Genomic DNA, 17,328 nt, shown 5'->3' with positions numbered 1-17,328 from the left:
TACTTTTAAAACATGAAATGAATTCTGACCCCAAACATAAACTGGGGAAGGTAATATAAAATCTCTCAAACTGTACAAACGCTATCTACATATTTACACAGTACAGTCCCATTATGTTTTTTCAAAGCTATAGGACTTTTTAATGTATAATTTCGTCTAATAGTAATGGCCCATTAAACTATTTAGCCCACTTTAACTGCAGCATGAATTGTAAGTTTTAATTTATTCTTAATTGTATGCTATGAATTTCTTTCGCATTAAACTTCTTTCGTAAATAGCAGTCCCGTGTTTGAAGGCTAAAAAGAGTAAGGTATGCCATTTTCACAAACTTTATACACAGAAATGCACGTGGATAGTAAACCCTAATAACTCTAAAGTGTTAGAAAACTCTATGTTAGTGGCTTTGATCCATTTTCTTCGCTTCAGAACTGTGCTTTCCAAAAACAAATTGTTCAGCCATAAACTGATACACACGATAATACAGCTTTTATATAAAGTCTATGGTTCCGTCTCAAAGTTCTTTTACCAAAGTTCAGTGCTTCATTTTGAGTCACTTGTCAGTCGTGGCATGCTGACGGTGCTCATACCGGACACGTGAGGCGGAGGAACCTGGCACATGCTGCACGGACACGGGATCCCCGCACCCCAGTGCTGGAAACCAGCGCCAAGTGTGCCAACGCTGGCTGTTGGTGCTTTGAGGAGTCCGTGATGCGGCCTGATGGCTGAGAGACCCGGGCCGGAGAGAGATGCGGCAGAGGAGACTACTGGTGGAAGCAGAGGATGGTGCACCGGGTGAGACGAATGCGAGACAGCAGCGGGATGACCCGGTAACGGAGCGCCCGCCGCGTGCGTAAGGGTGCCACAACTGGATGGGTGGAAGGCGGTGTGATGAGCTCCGCTCCCTCCTCCGTAGATCTCGCTCACGAGTCGTTTCATCTCCTCCAGCGAGCTGCTCAGCATAAGGATGTAGTTGCGTGCCAGCAGTAGGGTGGCTATTTTGGAGAGCTTGCGCACGGATGGCCCATGGGCATAGGGCATGACTTCCCGGAGCCCGTCCATGGCGATGTTGAGGTCGTGCATGCGTTTTCTCTCGCGGCTGTTGACCTTGAGGCGCATGTTCTGCAGCTCATTCTCGGATAGAAGTTTACGGTCCTTTTTGGAGAGCATCTTCAGAGAAACTGCGTCCTCGTCGGCGCTGGAGACGCCGCGCAGGTCTGCACCTCTTAACTCCGGAGGAGAATCGCTCTGCGTGGAGGAGACGGCACCGGAGAAACCCACGGACTTCTTGACAGCGGACAGGAAGAGATCATCGCCTTCAGGAGAAGAAGGTCTACTGGACACTCGGCTCGTGTCGGAGTCCATGGTGTTCAGTGCGCTCTCAGATTCTCGCAGACGTCAATATTCCTTTAAAAGAAGGGAATGATTAAAAACTAAAACTTAAAATAAATGCAATACAAAATAAAAACGAAAAGTTAAAAACTAAGTAATACGGTTTGGTTAAATGCAGAACAGCAGATTTAAAGTCTTAATATGTCCTAGAGATTCTTTGCAACTCGCCAACTCAATAAGTTTACAAATAAAGCTGTAAAGTTTATTACACAGTTTGCCAGTTCAGCAAACTATAAAAATATAATTATGACCAGACTTTAGCGATTATCTAACATACCAAAACAGTAAAATAAATTACTCCAATGAATAATTACAAAAAGAACATTATTTAGGCTAATCGTTTAAATAATGCTGGCCTTTACTAATGCGCATTGATTTGATACATTTTTACAAATTAATCAATATTTTATATAGCCTATTCAAACTTACCGGTAGCAGGTGCAAGCGCGTGCTGGTGTGTGGCTTTGCAGAATTTTCTCGTTATTCCAGTTCACTCGTGCACTGTTTGTGTTTGGCACGCCCTAGAGTGACGAGGGGTATTTTATAGTAGCTCCCTCCTCCCCACCACCCGGGCCAAGACACCGGGACAATGTCAACGCTTTTCCGACAGCCCGTCAAGAACCAATGAGCTCCAGTGGGTGGGGGTCCTAAAACCTGATGTCATTGCAAAAAAAACCGAGGCTTCATTTAATGCATTAGACACACTTCGCATATGGTGCATCTGCATCCTCATAGAACATCGTTGGGTTTGGATTACAGTAAGTCGGTTGAACAAACTATGTTATTCAGTTAAGTGATGCATGCGTGGACAAATCAAAAACTTAAGAGAACGTTGTTCGTAATTAACTTTCCAAACCAAATATTACACTGCACGTGCGTTTGCCACCGAAAAACTTTTTTTTAATCTAATTATATTTTTTGTAAATTAAAATAGCCTACATACATATAATACATAGCCTATATCTATAATTTTAATTTTACATAATAGTTTTTAAAAATCATTCATTATTATTATTAAATTGATATTAAATTACATTCATTATATGTTAAATTACTATAGGCTACATTATATTAGTTTTAGCCTATTTCTCACTTGATTCTTATAAATGAATTAGCTTTGAAAATCCAGCTCAGGAACTTGATGGTCAGCGACAGTTTTCCTATAGGAGTAGTGTGAGGGGAGAATGGATGCAAAATGCCGACGCAAGATTTTCTTGATGATACCGTGCATATTTCCCGCCGGATTGAGCGCGGTCAGTTGCAGACACTGTTTTGCGGTTTGCATGCTCTCATATTGTTTTAACCCGGTGACCCCTTGCGGGCGCAGGACAGCTGACTGATTTCAGCCGTTAAGCGCATTTAAATCGTTAGTAAACGAGGCGTGTAAACTGTTTTTTAACGGTTATGATCTGAAACATATCAATTAGGCCAAAAGGGGCAAACAGAAGTTATTATTTGGGGAAGAGTATGGCATAAACAGGCGGGTTACACACAGCGCCCATATTTATGAGCAATTTACATTTCGCTTTTACTTTGGAAATGTATTGCACATAGCCTACATAAACGCAGGCGGTATGTATTTTAAGATAGATAGATAGATAGATAGATAGATAGATAGATAGTGTCTGGAAAGTGTTCTTCTGACTCCACAGGTGTAGATTTAACAGACGCATGAGTGAGTTTAGGAGAGACATCACCAGATCAAGGTCTTTAACATATTTTCATTGAAGCATCTATGAGCTCTTGTTGTTTGGTTGTTTTCCCCGTGCGGACAGTCCCGTCTGTCTGTTTGCTTGTTTACTCTCGTTAAATACGCTTATGCAAATGAGTTGGTTTAAAAACCGGCGGTGTCGGAGAGAAGTTGTAGTTTAGTTCCTTCATTATGAATTCCGGTAATCGCACTTGTTAAGTGTACCAAAATGGTAATATATGCCGCGACTGTCTGGATTAGAAACGGGGGGACAGAAAGAGCCCTATTGTCAGAGCTGCAGTTTATTCCTCGCGCATATAATTATCTAAAATGTCACCCGGGGAAGAATGCACACAAATTCACACGCACCCACACAACACACACTGACTGACAACTGTCTTGGGAGCAATTACAGAAAGAGAAAGACAGGGGTTGGTCTGCCCTCGATTCATCCCAACTTTGGTAACTGTAGTCCGCCGAGAATGTTGCCAATTAAGGCTAATTAAGAGCATGCATGGCTGATGTCATTACCTCTTGATTTAGATCACATTGAGCCAATGACAAAGATGTACATTAATTTTTTACAGACCTGCTTAAACAAGACTTGCGGCATGAACACTGGCCACTTTAGTGATTACATAAGTGCTGCGTGCAAGCCTAACGAGCAATGTAGGCTACTTAATTTTTTGTGGACCAGTGTATGTGGACCCGTTGTCACTACTGCAGTTGTAATTATTTAAATAAATGTAATATGCATAAAAGGTACACTGCTGCAAATATTTTATTCCGAGTTTTTGACATATTTGCTTAAAACTGAGAAAAAAAAAAGTGAGAAAGCAATGCCAGGTTCCAAACAGCATTTAACAGCTTATTCAAACTTCACAGTTCAGGTGCAGAAAATTTAATCAACTGAAATGACAAAAATACAGAACTGGATACATTTTATGTCACTCAGTAATTTAATTAAAAGCTATTTGTTTAACGAGGGCCTGCCTCAGAGAAAGAGGGAGGGAGAGAAACGTTAGATAGGAGAGCTTTTGCCACCTCAGGGTGAATGAATGTTAGCCTGGTGGATGAGTGTGAAGGGAGACTGAGTGCTAATTTCTGCCTGTTGGCAACGCCAGACTCTTCTTTTCTCATTACCTTTATGAGATAATGATGTGTTTGCGTGTGCATTCCAATAATGAGGTGGGCAGAGGTGTGTATATGTGTAAAAACTGTTAACCCTAAGAGCTAAATTAGCCAGAGCTGTAATTGCAGTCATACTTAAGTTAATGAATCCACCTGGAGTTCAGTTTCAGCATTTTTTGCATGGTTAACCCCAAACTCAACATAAGCACAGTACTTCACAGTACCTGGAAGCGTGTCTGTTTCTGTATGTGTTAATTTACATTCATGCATTACATCTAACTGTCATGTCATGGCACATTTTACATCTTCAACATTTTCTGCTGTTCTGTAAAACAGAGGTGGTGTTTAGTCAGACAATTTTTTTCATCCTTTCGGATTAATCCAACTGGGAAGTTATTTCCAAAATAAATTAAGTTTGGGGCCAAAAGTCTAAAAACACCCGGGGTTCTCAGAAGCAGAATTCGTCATTGGGTAAACTTCTATAGTGGTGAATGGAAACCACAACAAATATTTTATATACAAATATTATTTCCCACTTGCTTCAATAGCAAAAGAAAAAGTCCATGATAGTGTTTGTATGACCAAAAGATGTGCATTTACATTCATGCATTTAGCAGATGCTTTTAGCCAAATTTGCTGTTACTCCCTTAGTCGTTAGTGTAAGAAACCCACAAAGAAGCATTAAGTTTTCTGAAATGTAATGCCAAGGTAAAACAACACAAAGTACAGCATTATGAATGTACATTACAGTTTTTAAAAATGAAAATAGCTGACAATCAGGTTATCCAGTAAAGTTTATATGATCAGTGTCACAAATTTGCTTAAATTGATTTTAGAGTACTCAATATTAAGCATATACTTTTCTCATCATAACATTTTTTTTAACAATTATCAAAATCCTAAAACAAAATGGGAAAAAAAAACGTTTGAACAGACTGTTGGACCCCACTGTATGTCTTGCACCTCTTTAGCTATTTTCCATCATAAACGCTTCTGTATCCTCATCCATATCCCTCTCACCATCCAACAACTTTTTTTCTGTCCCTTTCTCACTAAACAGACTTTTTTTCTTCCACAATTATTCCAAACAGCTTTGCTTTAGTGTAGCAATGCTTTAATATCAGAGGAAAACTTTTACTCTCACCCTCGGTCTTTCTCTTTCTCTCCCCATCTGGGTGGCAGTTGGGCTTGTGTTGTGTTGAATGCCAATAGTGAAGAGCAGCATATGTGAGCCAGTCTTAATCCTGCTAATCTTCCCTCCAACTGAAAAAGAAAGAGAATAATAAAGGAAAAAAGAATGAACAAAAAAGAAAAGAAAAAGAAAAACTTTTCTCCCAGCCCAAATGGCTGTCTGAAGAAAATCAAAGTACATGAAGCAATCTTTTTCTTCTTTGCTTCCTTTCTTTCTTTCCATCCACACACCTCATACATGGTAAATTAAAGTTGTGTTGATGACATTTTTAACATATGGACATCACAAATTTCTGGCCACAACGTCTCAATAAACAGTCCCCCCACCCCTTCCTCTCCCAGCCTTTCTCCTCTATTACAGGAGTGTAAGTTGTTGGGGTCTACACAAGTCTTTTGTCCCTACAACAGCCATTAGTAGGTAATTAAGTCTTAACATAGCCTCTGCTCCCCTGGCTACTATTACACCCTGCTCAAATGGAACGGCTTACAAGCTCCTTTACACGGCTGGACAAATTGAATGGTGCTCATCAGGCTCTGCCTATTATTCCTTAGGGGGCGTGTCTGTGAGTTTCCCCTAACAAGATAGGTCAATGGGATGATTGATGGCTGCAGAAGTGGGAACAAAACAAGGGGAGGTGATAAAAATCAGAAAAGAGGGGAATGAATGGAGAGGGAACGAGGGTCTTGTATCCGAGTTGGGGACGTCTATGCGAGTGTGAGAGTGTGTGGGAATATTTACTGCCCTGCAGAAGTGGGCGGCTCTGACTTGTTGCTAATTAGCGGGGAGGCATCTGAGCTCTGGTGTGTGTGTGGAAATGGTGAGTATGCTTGGGTTCAAGGAATACGACAGGATACTAGGGCGAAAGAATAGCAAAGCTGACCACCTAAGATGACCCCCCTTACACATTCACATATACATACCTAAAGTTACAAACCCCTCACTACTTTCCCCCACCTCCTACAAATTGATGTAAATGAGCTGTGCTTTTAAAATAAAGGCAAATAATTTATAGGCAACTGTCAGTTTCCTGAGTTAGAAACACACACAGAGAGAGAGGCAAACAGCTGGGCTCTTAAACTGAAGAGTTCAGGCTTGTGTTTTTAAGAGGGGTCCCTTGTCATCTGAAGTACTTTGAAGAGGATCTGCAAACTATCACAAGCAGGGACACAGGCAAACAACACATTAGGTCATACATTCATAGGTACAGTATGAACAACACACAAGCTGTTTGTCTGTCAGAAAGTACTGGCTTTTGCCTCTTGATGCAGTCAGCTGGCAACACAGTCTTGCAAACTACATTGCAATTTACTTTCTAAAACATTTGGATAAAAACAAAGTCTTTGTGTCAAATTATTTCAAAATATTATGTCAAAATAAAGGTGTTCTCTTTCCAGCATTTCCTGTTAATAAAAAAGACAATTACATAACTTTAAGTTAGACTTTACTAATCACCTTGGACTAAACTTCCTTTCTTCCATTCTTCTTTTCAAGTTTCCATAATTTCTTCTGAACTTCCTTCCAAGTTTCAAAATGTTCTCCTTCCAGTCCCCTTCAAAATGACATTAAAAATGGCACTGTTTTATTCAAGTTGGACACAGTAATCTGATTTTCTTCCTATTATACCATTAATGGTGGGCTGGTTTAACTTCAGGTCTGCAACTGGCAAGTCTTTCAAAAGAACAAGCCATGAATTATCATCACTGTCTGTAAGACACTTTATCCCAGGTTACTCCATGGGTACTGTGCCTGTATAATATTGTAAGAGTACAGTTCCTTTGTATAAAGGTGATAATATGACAAACCTTTTCATATGCATGACACATACCCTGGTACAACTATATTTATACTCCTCTGTTTTGCAGGAACTTTTTGTTCCTTTATTCTCCTCTCACCAACCCATCTGCTCTTTTTTGGCACATTCAGTTACCTTTCACCTTGAGAAAGAGAGAGTGAGAAAAGAATCAAGCTCTAGTGAATTGAACCAATTTACAACAAACAAACCCCCCATTGCTAAAGGTTGCACATTACTCTATTGCAGAAAATAACAGGAGCACAAGATGGAGAGATGATAGCTATGATGACAAATATTATTATGGGGTTGGGGGAAACTGATGAAACCAAATCACTGCATTATCCTATATAGAATTTTTTTTTTTTTACGCTAACACATCACCAGCTTTTTCCCATACAACAGATCTGAACCTGTTGCTTTCGCACATGCAAACACACTGAACAGTTTTTAACAGCATGAGTTACATATAGATACAAGCGCTAATTGGTTTTTCTACATGAGAGTCCATTTTCTTCATAGGGTGTTCAAAGTCAACCATAATCCAACAAGAGATCCACACCGTCCTGACAAATGCCTCTCATTAGAGACTTCCCACAACACACATGGACACATAAGGTCAGCACGCATAACAGTTTTCTACTATGCATTGGAATGGGGTTACAGAGCCCACACCTCTGGCCCACACGCTGTCATCAGTGAGTTAACACCCAACTCTCAGTGGTCACGCTTGCCAGGTTGAGTGTTTAACTGACAGGTGGGAATGAGGGAATTGTATATATGTGTGTGTGTTTAGCAAGCAATCTGTAATGAGGGGGCAGTGTGTGTTTAGGCCTGTAATGAGGTGTGAGAGAGAAGCGAAGACCTTAATAGGCAGCAATTACTGAGTGTGTTGTCGCTAAGCGAGTCTATTTGTGTTTCGTTATATGTGTATGTTGTGTGTGTGTGTGCGCCTGTGTTGCAAAGGTTACTTTGACACCTACACTCTAGCAATTCCAGCAGAACATTTGATTGACAGCATTTCAAAGAAACGGACCCAATTTCAAAACAAACCTTTATGTATGTGTGAGAAAAAATTGCATCTTTAATTTACTCCCTGTATATTTTGTTTTTTTATTAGTTTCCTATTGATTACTAATTTGTTAAAAAAATATTTATATGCATAAGCTGTCATTCGATTCAAATATTTAATGTAATTACACAACGTCGATTAATTAATCACAAATTTTTAAAAAAACAAACAGCAAATTTGGCTCAGAAATTACCCCCAAAATATAATGTAAAGGCATTATTGTGTTAAATGAGAAAAGCACCAAACTTCACAAAACTTCACAAAAAAATAGCTTTAAAAATATATTTTTTCATATTTTTTATTAATAAGAAAAATATATATTTTTTTTTAATTAAATGATACTCTAAATAAGAAACTAAATCTGTCAGCAGGTGGCAGTAAATGTCTTAAAGGAACACTCCACTATTTTTGAAAATAGGCTCATTTTCCAAATCCCCTAGAGTTAAACAGTTGAGTTTTACCGTTTTCGAATCCATTCAGCTGATCTCCGGGTCTGGGGGTCGCACTTAGCTGCAGTTTAGCATAGATCATTGAATCGGATTAGACCGTTAGCATCTTGCTCAAAAATGACCGAAGAGTTTCTATATTTTTCCTATTTAAAACTTGACTCTTCTGTAGTTACATCGTGTACTAAGACACCAATCAAGGAATTTTGCTGCCGTACCATGGGTGCAGCAGGTGCAATGATATTAAGCAGCGCCAGAAAATAGTCCCCAGCTGGGTAACTTCCAATAAGACTATTTTCAGGCGCTGCCATGGTACGGCAGCAAAGTTCCTTGATTATTATGCCAGAATGGGAGTATAGTTCCTAGCCATATCAGCCTAGAAAATCGCAACTTTTAATTTTCCGTCGGTCTTAGTACACGATGTAACTACAGAAGAGTCAAGTTTTAAATAGGTAAAATATACTCACACAGGCATCTCTTGAATTTTAGGGATATGACTATAGGCTACTATAGGCCTAGGCTACATCATGCAGTGAACTGTTGCAACTTGCCTTGCTTCTTGTTTGTCACCAATCAACTTTATGAAATGTCTGGGGCGGGTGCGCTAATATTTTAAATCGCATTAATTTCTCTTAACAAATTAATCAGATTAAGGCGTTAAATCGACAGCCCTAATATATATATATATATATATATATATTAGTATGCAGCCAAGCTGTAAACGCTTTTTCTAAACAAAACCTTTTACTTTTTTTTTTTTGTGTGAAAATCTTGCAAAGTAAAAAATAAATAAACAATTAAAAATAATCTCATTTAAGTGCATCAAGTCATTTTGAAGCAGCAAGTAGTTTATTTCATTTGCTGATCGAAATGCATATACAGGTGCATCTCAATAAATTAGAATGTCGTGGAAAAGTTCATTTATTTTAGTAATTCAACTCAAATTGTGAAACTCGTGTATTAAATCAGTGACCGTATCAGAGCCACACTGCACCACAGACGTGTGCAGTGTAAATTGTCTAAGTATTAATAGTAGGGAAAACCCCTTATACTGGAGCGCGGCCACTTATGAAGTGTTTCTTGGAGGTTAGTACCTTGAAGAATGATCATATGACTCTTTACATACGCCATGTGACCTGTAAATGCGAAAAAGCAGTTTCCATTGCAGTTTTGCGAATTAATCCTTTTGCGCATTGCCTGAAAAACCACCTCATGCGAGCGTAAAAACTTTTTTGCGATATATGGCCGTTTTAGCGAAATTGACGCGTTTCCATTAGGCGTATTTTCAATTCGCATTTTGCGCAATTTGAAGGGTAATGGAAACGCACCTAGTGATTGTCTTCTGGACAACTGTCAGATCAGCTGTCTTCCCCATGATTGTGTAGCCTAGTGAACCAAACTGAGAGACAATTTTGAAGGCTCAGGAAACCTTTGCAGGTGTTTTGAGTTGATTAGCCGATTGGCTTGTCACCATATTCTAATTTGTTGAGATAGAGAATTGGTGGCTTTTTGTTAAATGTGAGCCAAAATCATCACAATTAAAAGAACCAAAGACTTAAACTACTTCAGTCTGTGTGCATTGGATTTATTTAATACACAAGTTTCACAATTTGAGTTGAATTACTGAAATAAATGAACTTTTCCACAACATTCTAATTTATTGAGATGTACCTGTAAGTTGGAGCTGTGGAACAGTTGGTAATGCACATATAAATTAGGAACATAAATATCTGTTGTCCCATTTGCTCTCTCTCCACTTTTCTGCCTAGTTTACACTATCCTTACAATTGAAGGCAAAAAGCCCATAAACAAACAAAAACAAAAACAACAAACAAAATATATATTGTGTGTTGGAGTGTTCCAGACGCTACAGACAACAGAAACCCAAAGAAAAGTTATATGCTACGTCATCTCTCTCCGATGCACTTTGACTTTTGGATGACCTGGTGATGACCTCCCGGGGACACTCTAGTTTTGGGATATCCCCAGGATGACCTCATCAATTAAGATGAGGATGAGTTCAACAGCAGTCAGCCACCCCATCGCCATCTCTCTCCCTCTCCTTCTCACTCTGTACATCCTTTGTCTCCATTAGTTTCCATCTCTCTGTGCATTCCTTCATTAGACAACGTCTCTCGATCTCTCTCCGTTGTTCCTTCTTTGACGTTGTCTCACCCCTTCACCTCAGCTGAACTTCATTTGCCCTCAACTACAGTAGTTACTCCATTGCACTCCTCCTGGAATATTTTCAAATACAAAAATAATGATTTTTCTCCATGCCAGAGTGATGCATTTATTTGTGAAGATACAATGGGGCTAAAAAAAAAAAAAAATCTAAATTTTAGTTTCAAACTGTAGTAATAAAACATTATGATGTAAAATGTATAAGAAATATTTTCTAAAAGTTTAGTTTTAATTTTTTTTAAACACAATGCTGTACTATTTCTAGGTCACTAATCAAATAAATACATTTGTGATAGGACCACATTAACTTTGTACAAAAGGTCATAATGTTCCTGTTGTCTATTGAAGAACAAGACGCGTTTTCATAAGTGAACTTTGAACATCTTTGTATTTGTGGGTGCTGAATATTTAGAAACAGTAAAAAGACATCTCAGCATGTTCGAGCATGTGTATGCAAGAAAGAGAGGAAAAAGAGAGAAAAGTGAAAGAAAGAGAGCATAGCTCTGATGAATATGTAAATCCTGATAGCAGCCCACTCTCCAGGGGACCCCCTTCACCCCTGCTTTCCCACCCCACACAAGAGATGAGGAACCGGGCCGCAATGAAGCTTAGCGGCCTGAGATCTTCACTTCCCAGATGATAATCCCACTGTCCAAAGGCACGGATAACGAGAAGAGGACCATAATCCTATCGCCCTTCTGTGTCACATATGTCACTTTACACACTGTCTTTCCATCACAAGACTTCATCCAGAGCTACAACAGATTGGCCCCCTCCAAAAAAGTGCTTGTCTTTCTTACTGTCCCTCCCTCTTCCTCTATACATACCCAATAACATCACCCACACAAACCAAGACCTTTCAAAAACAACACAACAAAACATCATCTTCACAAACTCCCCAGGCTTAGTTTGTATCAATGTCGCATCTCCATATTGCTGTGTGGGTGGCATGCGGTGGGGTGTGTGTGAGAATATTTACTTGTGTGAGGGACGTCTCAGGTTAAGATGCACCCCTCGTCTCACCCGCCTCCCTCAGCCCCTCGGCGCTTTGTGTCAGAGAGGACCTGTTGGTATCCGCCTTTGTCATTGAGTGTGCATGTCCATGGGCATATGGTTGATCCACCTCCAATAGGTTCATGTAGGCAGAAAACAGCCATTCATACGCCTATTCAGTCAAGCTGCTAGAGACACAGATTACTATGTCATAACACAGAGGGAGGGAGAGAGGGAGGGGTTCGAGTGATAGCGAGAGAGAAAGAGAGATTACTTCATAAACTTACTCTGATCTCTATGTGTGTGGCGCTGCTCTGGCATTTGAAAAGACTGAGCTATTGTCATTCTTTCAGGCCTCGATGCATCGCTTAAATTTGTTGCATCAAAAAGACATGGTGTGTTTGAATGCACGTCTGGGTTTTGCTGTTGTGAATCAAACACCGCAAGACCTGGTGGATTTGCACAAAAATGCTGAAGTGCTACTAGCGAACGCATTAGCATCTTGATTAATATCTATTCTCTTATATGTCAGATTTTGCAATATTTATGCACTCCTCATCGAGAGTCAGTGTTTAAGGCAAATTTGAGGAACAAACACTGGTAAAAATTTGTGACATTTTAATTCATTCATGAAACCTGCCATTATAATCCAGACTTCATGTGCATACTAAAATTGTATGAGTTTGTCACGTTCGGGTAATTTGTTATTGGAAGGAATAGGAATCATGGAGGACAACAGGTTCATTTTTGCCTGTTTCTTGGGGAAAATCTTAAGACAAAATGTACAGAAGATATTTAGTCAATATTCAATGGATTTTGAATAAAATGTAGCAGTAATAAAGTAATAAATATTACCCTCAATATTATATACATTCACTGTGCTAGACAGTCAACTTGGTCAAATATTTGTCATATAAATGCCATTTTCGATGTGTACAATACATACAATGTGCATAAAATGGTTATTTGTATACATGACTATAATGGCACTATAGATTTCTTGGGGAAAAATGAATAAAACTTAGTTTGTTTCTTCATCTGAAAAGATTTGGTCATGTTCACCAATAGATGCTCTGCAGTGTATGGGTGCTGTCACAATAAGAGTTCAAACATCTGATCAAAACATCACAATAATCTGCAATTTATCCACATGGCTTTAGTCCATCAATGAATGTCATTGTGAAGCAAAAAACTGTTTTTAATAAACAAATTCCTCAAGATGTTTTTTAACAAAGAAACAAACTCATCTGTTTCTTAGATGGCCTGATGGTCAGCAAATTTACAAACAAATGCTTATTTTTGGATGAACTATTCCTTTAACAGTCACTACTTTAATGGTTTTCACTTCTGCCATGTTTAAAGCTGCACAACTAAGAAATTCTGGTGTAAAAATTCTCAGTTTCCAAATATAACTTGAGAAACCTTTCACATATAATTTCCAACTAGGAAACTTGTATTTATGGTAATCCTGATAGCAAGTGAAGGCACCATTAGTCATGGTGCATTTGAACAATATCAAAACAGCTTTTTGGCAAAGAACTTCGCCATCTTCCTGAAACCTTCTTAAAAGGTTTGTAAAGTGTGTAATTTTTGGTTAAAACACTCCTCCTATCCAAGTTACTATGTAGAGACAATTATAAGTAACACATTTGTATGTCTTAAAGTGTAACCATTAATAAGGACAGTTCACATAAAATTTAAAATTCTGTAATTTACTTGCCCTCGTGTCATTCCAAAACCAGTTTGACTTGCTTTCTTGGAACACAAAGAAGATATTTTCAAAAATGTCTAAAAATGTTTTTCTTCAAACAGATAAAGTCAATCTTATTTGGACCCCACTGTTCTTCAAAATATATTCTTATACAAAAACCTATTATAACTATGTAAACATACTGACCTTGGCCTTGTGGTGCTATCAAAACATCCTGATGAGCCAAATACAGCAACACATGGTCAGGGCTATATGTTTTCCAAACAATGGAAGACAGGGAGAGTGTTCAGGAAACCTGTTTGAAAACAATAATTTTAACATTTCTGTTTGCTGCTATTGGAGGCAGATACATTACATACAGTGACAGAAAATAATGGCATGCAAAGTCTCTGACTACTTCATTCTTTTTTTTATTATTATATCCTTGAAGTGCCCTCTTTTCTCTTTCCAAATCAGTGTATATATAAAGTTCACTTTCCTGACCTCTGCGCTGTCTACTTGTCTAACCAGCTTGTTTGTCTCTCTCTCATGGCTCAGTTCTGTCTTCATTATACTCGGCATGTCCATCCTTGATCACCTTTTCTGCCCTCCTAGGACAGAAAAGCTCTACTTCTGACAGTAACACCCATCACTGTGTCACTTCCTCTCATTCTGATGACCTCTCGTTCTCAGGCCCCAATCACTTGTTCGCCAACAGTGTCAACACTGTCATTAAAGGCACATTGTCCTTATTAATTAATGAGTGCTGTTGTTTTTTTCCTTCTCTCCCTCTACACATACTTATTCGGGCAAATGCGGATTAACATATTCATGAGTCGGCCAGCTTTGCAGCAGCTTGCTCACGAATGGGGCGGGTCTGTTTAGCCCCTGTGTTTTTGTCTTCCTCCATACCTAACCTCGTTTGCTGGGCAGATCCCTGAACCATTAGAGCTCATGATCCTTTTATGCCAGCGAGACTCAGACAGGAGTGTCGGGTTATGAACCCAAACGCTGCTGTTTCACGCACCAGTGAACACACCCCGGATAGTAAGGCTCAAATGCTAAGTGTTACAAACTGATTAAAATGTCTGTGTTACAACTTTATCAAGCGACAATAAACAATGCTCATCCACCAGTAACTATGGCGGCTTCTGATATTGTCTCAGAGCTGCTCAAATGTTCCCAGTCCTGGATATTTTGTTGGGTGATCAGACAAAGAGATGTTTTTTGTCATATGCACGACATAATCATTAAGTAGTATTTAATCTCAGACATTAATGGTTGCAATGATTCTTACAAACATGACTTAATTTTTCACTGCAAACATAACCTAAAAGCCTTGGTGCTTATTTTGCATTTTAATCATAGTATATAAAGTGACTGAGTACATTTGATTTATGGATACACAATATATCATATTTTGGTTATTATTACTACTATTATTGATTTATCAGTATTTGTTTATATTGTATATTTAATTGAACATGCTTGTTTCCTTTATTTTTACATTACATTTGCTGTCATCTAACTCATACTTGATAACATTGTTAAATGTAATCTTTAACAAATCTTAAAACTAATATACATTTTTCATATTGTACATTTTAATGTCGTATTGCCTAAATTCTTACATTTAGCATTCAAATATTAAATTTGTGTGTTTATTTTGAATGTACAGTACTAAGACAATAGTATAACATTTTATTACTGTACATTCATCAGTCAGAAAATGAAAAACTTTCAGTCAGTCAGAATTTAAAATCAGAGAATCCCTCATTTGATTTATATATGACAAATCAATAATCTCAAACAAATATATACACATTTCTGTAACTTGATAAGAAAAGTATTAGCAATTAATAGGTATATAAATATTAAGGATACACAAAATATTGGTGACCATATCTATATCGCCCAATACGTTTTCTTTCAGTTTAAAGTTAGGATGATTTTGGAAGATGGCAAGGTCAGGGCTTATTTATTTATTTTCTTTCAATTAAAACATTCTTCAGTTAAAGGTTTTCTTCAGTAAACAGAGCCAACAGTTTTTCTAATATACATAACTAATCTCATTTGAATTGCAGATCAAAGCCTTCATTTTAAATGACTCAATGTCAGAATGTAAAAATTACAGTGTATATCTGCAGAAAATGTATAACGAAATGTAAAAATTTGCAAGTAAGGGTATATTTACTGCAAAGTGTTTTGGAGGGAAATTACAAAAACTAGGAAAGTCTGTATTCAAGTATTTTTTTTTTCAATTTCCAAAGGAGCAAAAGCAACAACCCGCCATTACTAGTTGTGTCCATCACAAAGCCTTGTTAACTGCTAAACATTTACCTTACGGACAGACACATAAACTGAATCATTCTCTATGTCCAGCTCATTGGCCCTGCTTACACATTTACTTACACACTGAAACAGTCTCTACTCTGCAAAGTGTTTTGGAGGGAAATTACAAAAACTAGGAAAGTCTGTATTCAAGTATTTTTTTTTTCAATTTCCCAAGGAGCAAAAGCAACAACCCCTCTTATTAGCCATTACTAGTTGTGTCCATCACAAAGCCTTGTTAACTGCTAAACATTTACCTTACGGACAGACACATAAACTGAATCATTCTCTATGTCCAGCTCATTGGCCCTGCTTACACATTTACTTACACACTGAAACAGTCTCTACTTCTATCTATCTATCTCTCTCTCTCTCTCTCTCTCTCTCTCTCTCTCTCTCTCTCTGCCTCTTGCCCGTGCACACACACAGAACTAGCACTCACCAATTTGTAGCCTGCACAGTCACATTGTTTGTTGAGGCTTGCAGTGCAGGCCGCTTCGTTAGCTTGGCCTTTAACGAGCTGCTTAATTGAGCTGTCTAGCGGGCCACCTGTCGCCCTGCACCTCATTAGCATACTAATGCTCCTACATTGTCCTGCAGTGACAGCCAGAGAGAGAGAGAGGGTGAGTGGGAGAATTGAGGGATGGGTGGAAAGAAATAGAGATGTTATGATAAACCAATTTTTCACAATTATTACAACAACAAAAAAAGAAAAAAAGAATGCATTTGACAAAATTATGCATATTAATCTAGATCTAAAACCATAATGGCATTCCCACATAAGGTTTTATTATATTTACCTGTTCAAGTTCTTGCTAAATATTAAAACTTAAAGAATACAAATGAAATGACATGAAAAAAATATCTTTACAAAGTCACCAATTTGTAGCCTGCACAGTCACATTGTTTGTTGAGGCTTGCAGTGCAGGCCGCTTCGTTAGCTTGGCCTTTAACGAGCTGCTTAATTGAGCTGTCTAGCGGGCCACCTGTCGCCCTGCACCTCATTAGCATACTAATGCTCCTACATTGTCCTGCAGTGACAGCCAGAGAGAGAGAGAGGGTGAGTGGGAGAATTGAGGGATGGGTGGAAAGAAATAGAGATGTTATGATAAACCAATTTTTCACAATTATTACAACAACAAAAAAAGAAAAAAAGAAGAAGAATATATTTAGGTGCATAAATTTGACAAAATTATGCATATTAATCTAGATCTAAAACCATAATGGCATTCCCACATAAGGTTTTATTATATTTACCTGTTCAAGTTCTTGCTAAATATTAAAACTTAAAGAATACAAATGAAATGACATGAAAAAAATATCTTTACAAAGCCTGAAAGTGTTATCGGAAAAATTTGATTCGTAAGTTAGAAGTACTGCTATCTTATCACTGAGCTGGATGTAATTGGGCAATACTAGTG

At 38.2% G+C, this 17,328-nt stretch overlaps 1 protein-coding gene and 1 long non-coding RNA gene across 4 annotated transcripts; both read right to left on the bottom strand.

The window, feature by feature from the left end:
• Positions 1 to 31: 31 nt before the first annotated feature.
• On the bottom strand, positions 32 to 3,498 carry LOC107595891 (oligodendrocyte transcription factor 2-like). The gene is made up of 3 exons (XM_016286476.1): positions 3,449 to 3,498; positions 1,819 to 2,043; positions 32 to 1,404 (listed from the first exon to the last, which is right to left on the bottom strand). Exon 3 carries the CDS (start codon positions 1,360 to 1,362, stop codon positions 541 to 543), a length of 822 nt encoding a protein of 273 aa, XP_016141962.1. The 5' UTR covers positions 1,363 to 1,404; positions 1,819 to 2,043; positions 3,449 to 3,498; the 3' UTR covers positions 32 to 540.
• Positions 3,499 to 10,587: 7,089 nt separating this feature from the next.
• Positions 10,588 to 16,453, bottom strand: LOC107595890 (uncharacterized). 3 transcript variants are annotated; one of them, XR_001610311.1, is made up of 4 exons: positions 16,350 to 16,453; positions 13,784 to 13,892; positions 11,873 to 12,074; positions 10,588 to 10,946 (listed from the first exon to the last, which is right to left on the bottom strand). It is a non-coding gene; the product is annotated as an uncharacterized lncRNA (long non-coding RNA). The 3 variants fall into 3 exon arrangements; XR_001610313.1 differs by having other exon boundaries at positions 11,873 to 12,071; XR_001610312.1 differs by having other exon boundaries at positions 11,873 to 12,016.
• Positions 16,454 to 17,328: the final 875 nt, after the last annotated feature.

The sequence above is a fragment of the Sinocyclocheilus grahami genome, unplaced genomic scaffold (genome assembly GCF_001515645.1).
Source record: "Sinocyclocheilus grahami isolate Dianchi unplaced genomic scaffold, SAMN03320097.WGS_v1.1 scaffold209.1, whole genome shotgun sequence".
Classification (NCBI taxonomy): Eukaryota; Metazoa; Chordata; class Actinopteri; order Cypriniformes; family Cyprinidae; genus Sinocyclocheilus; species Sinocyclocheilus grahami.
This window is presented reverse-complemented; position numbering and strand designations above follow the sequence as displayed.

Bases quoted from the DNA above. Each gene is read 5' to 3' on its own strand.
- LOC107595891 (XM_016286476.1), bottom strand. From the start codon at position 1,362: ATGGACTCCGACACGAGCCGAGTGTCCAGTAGACCTTCTTCTCCTGAA.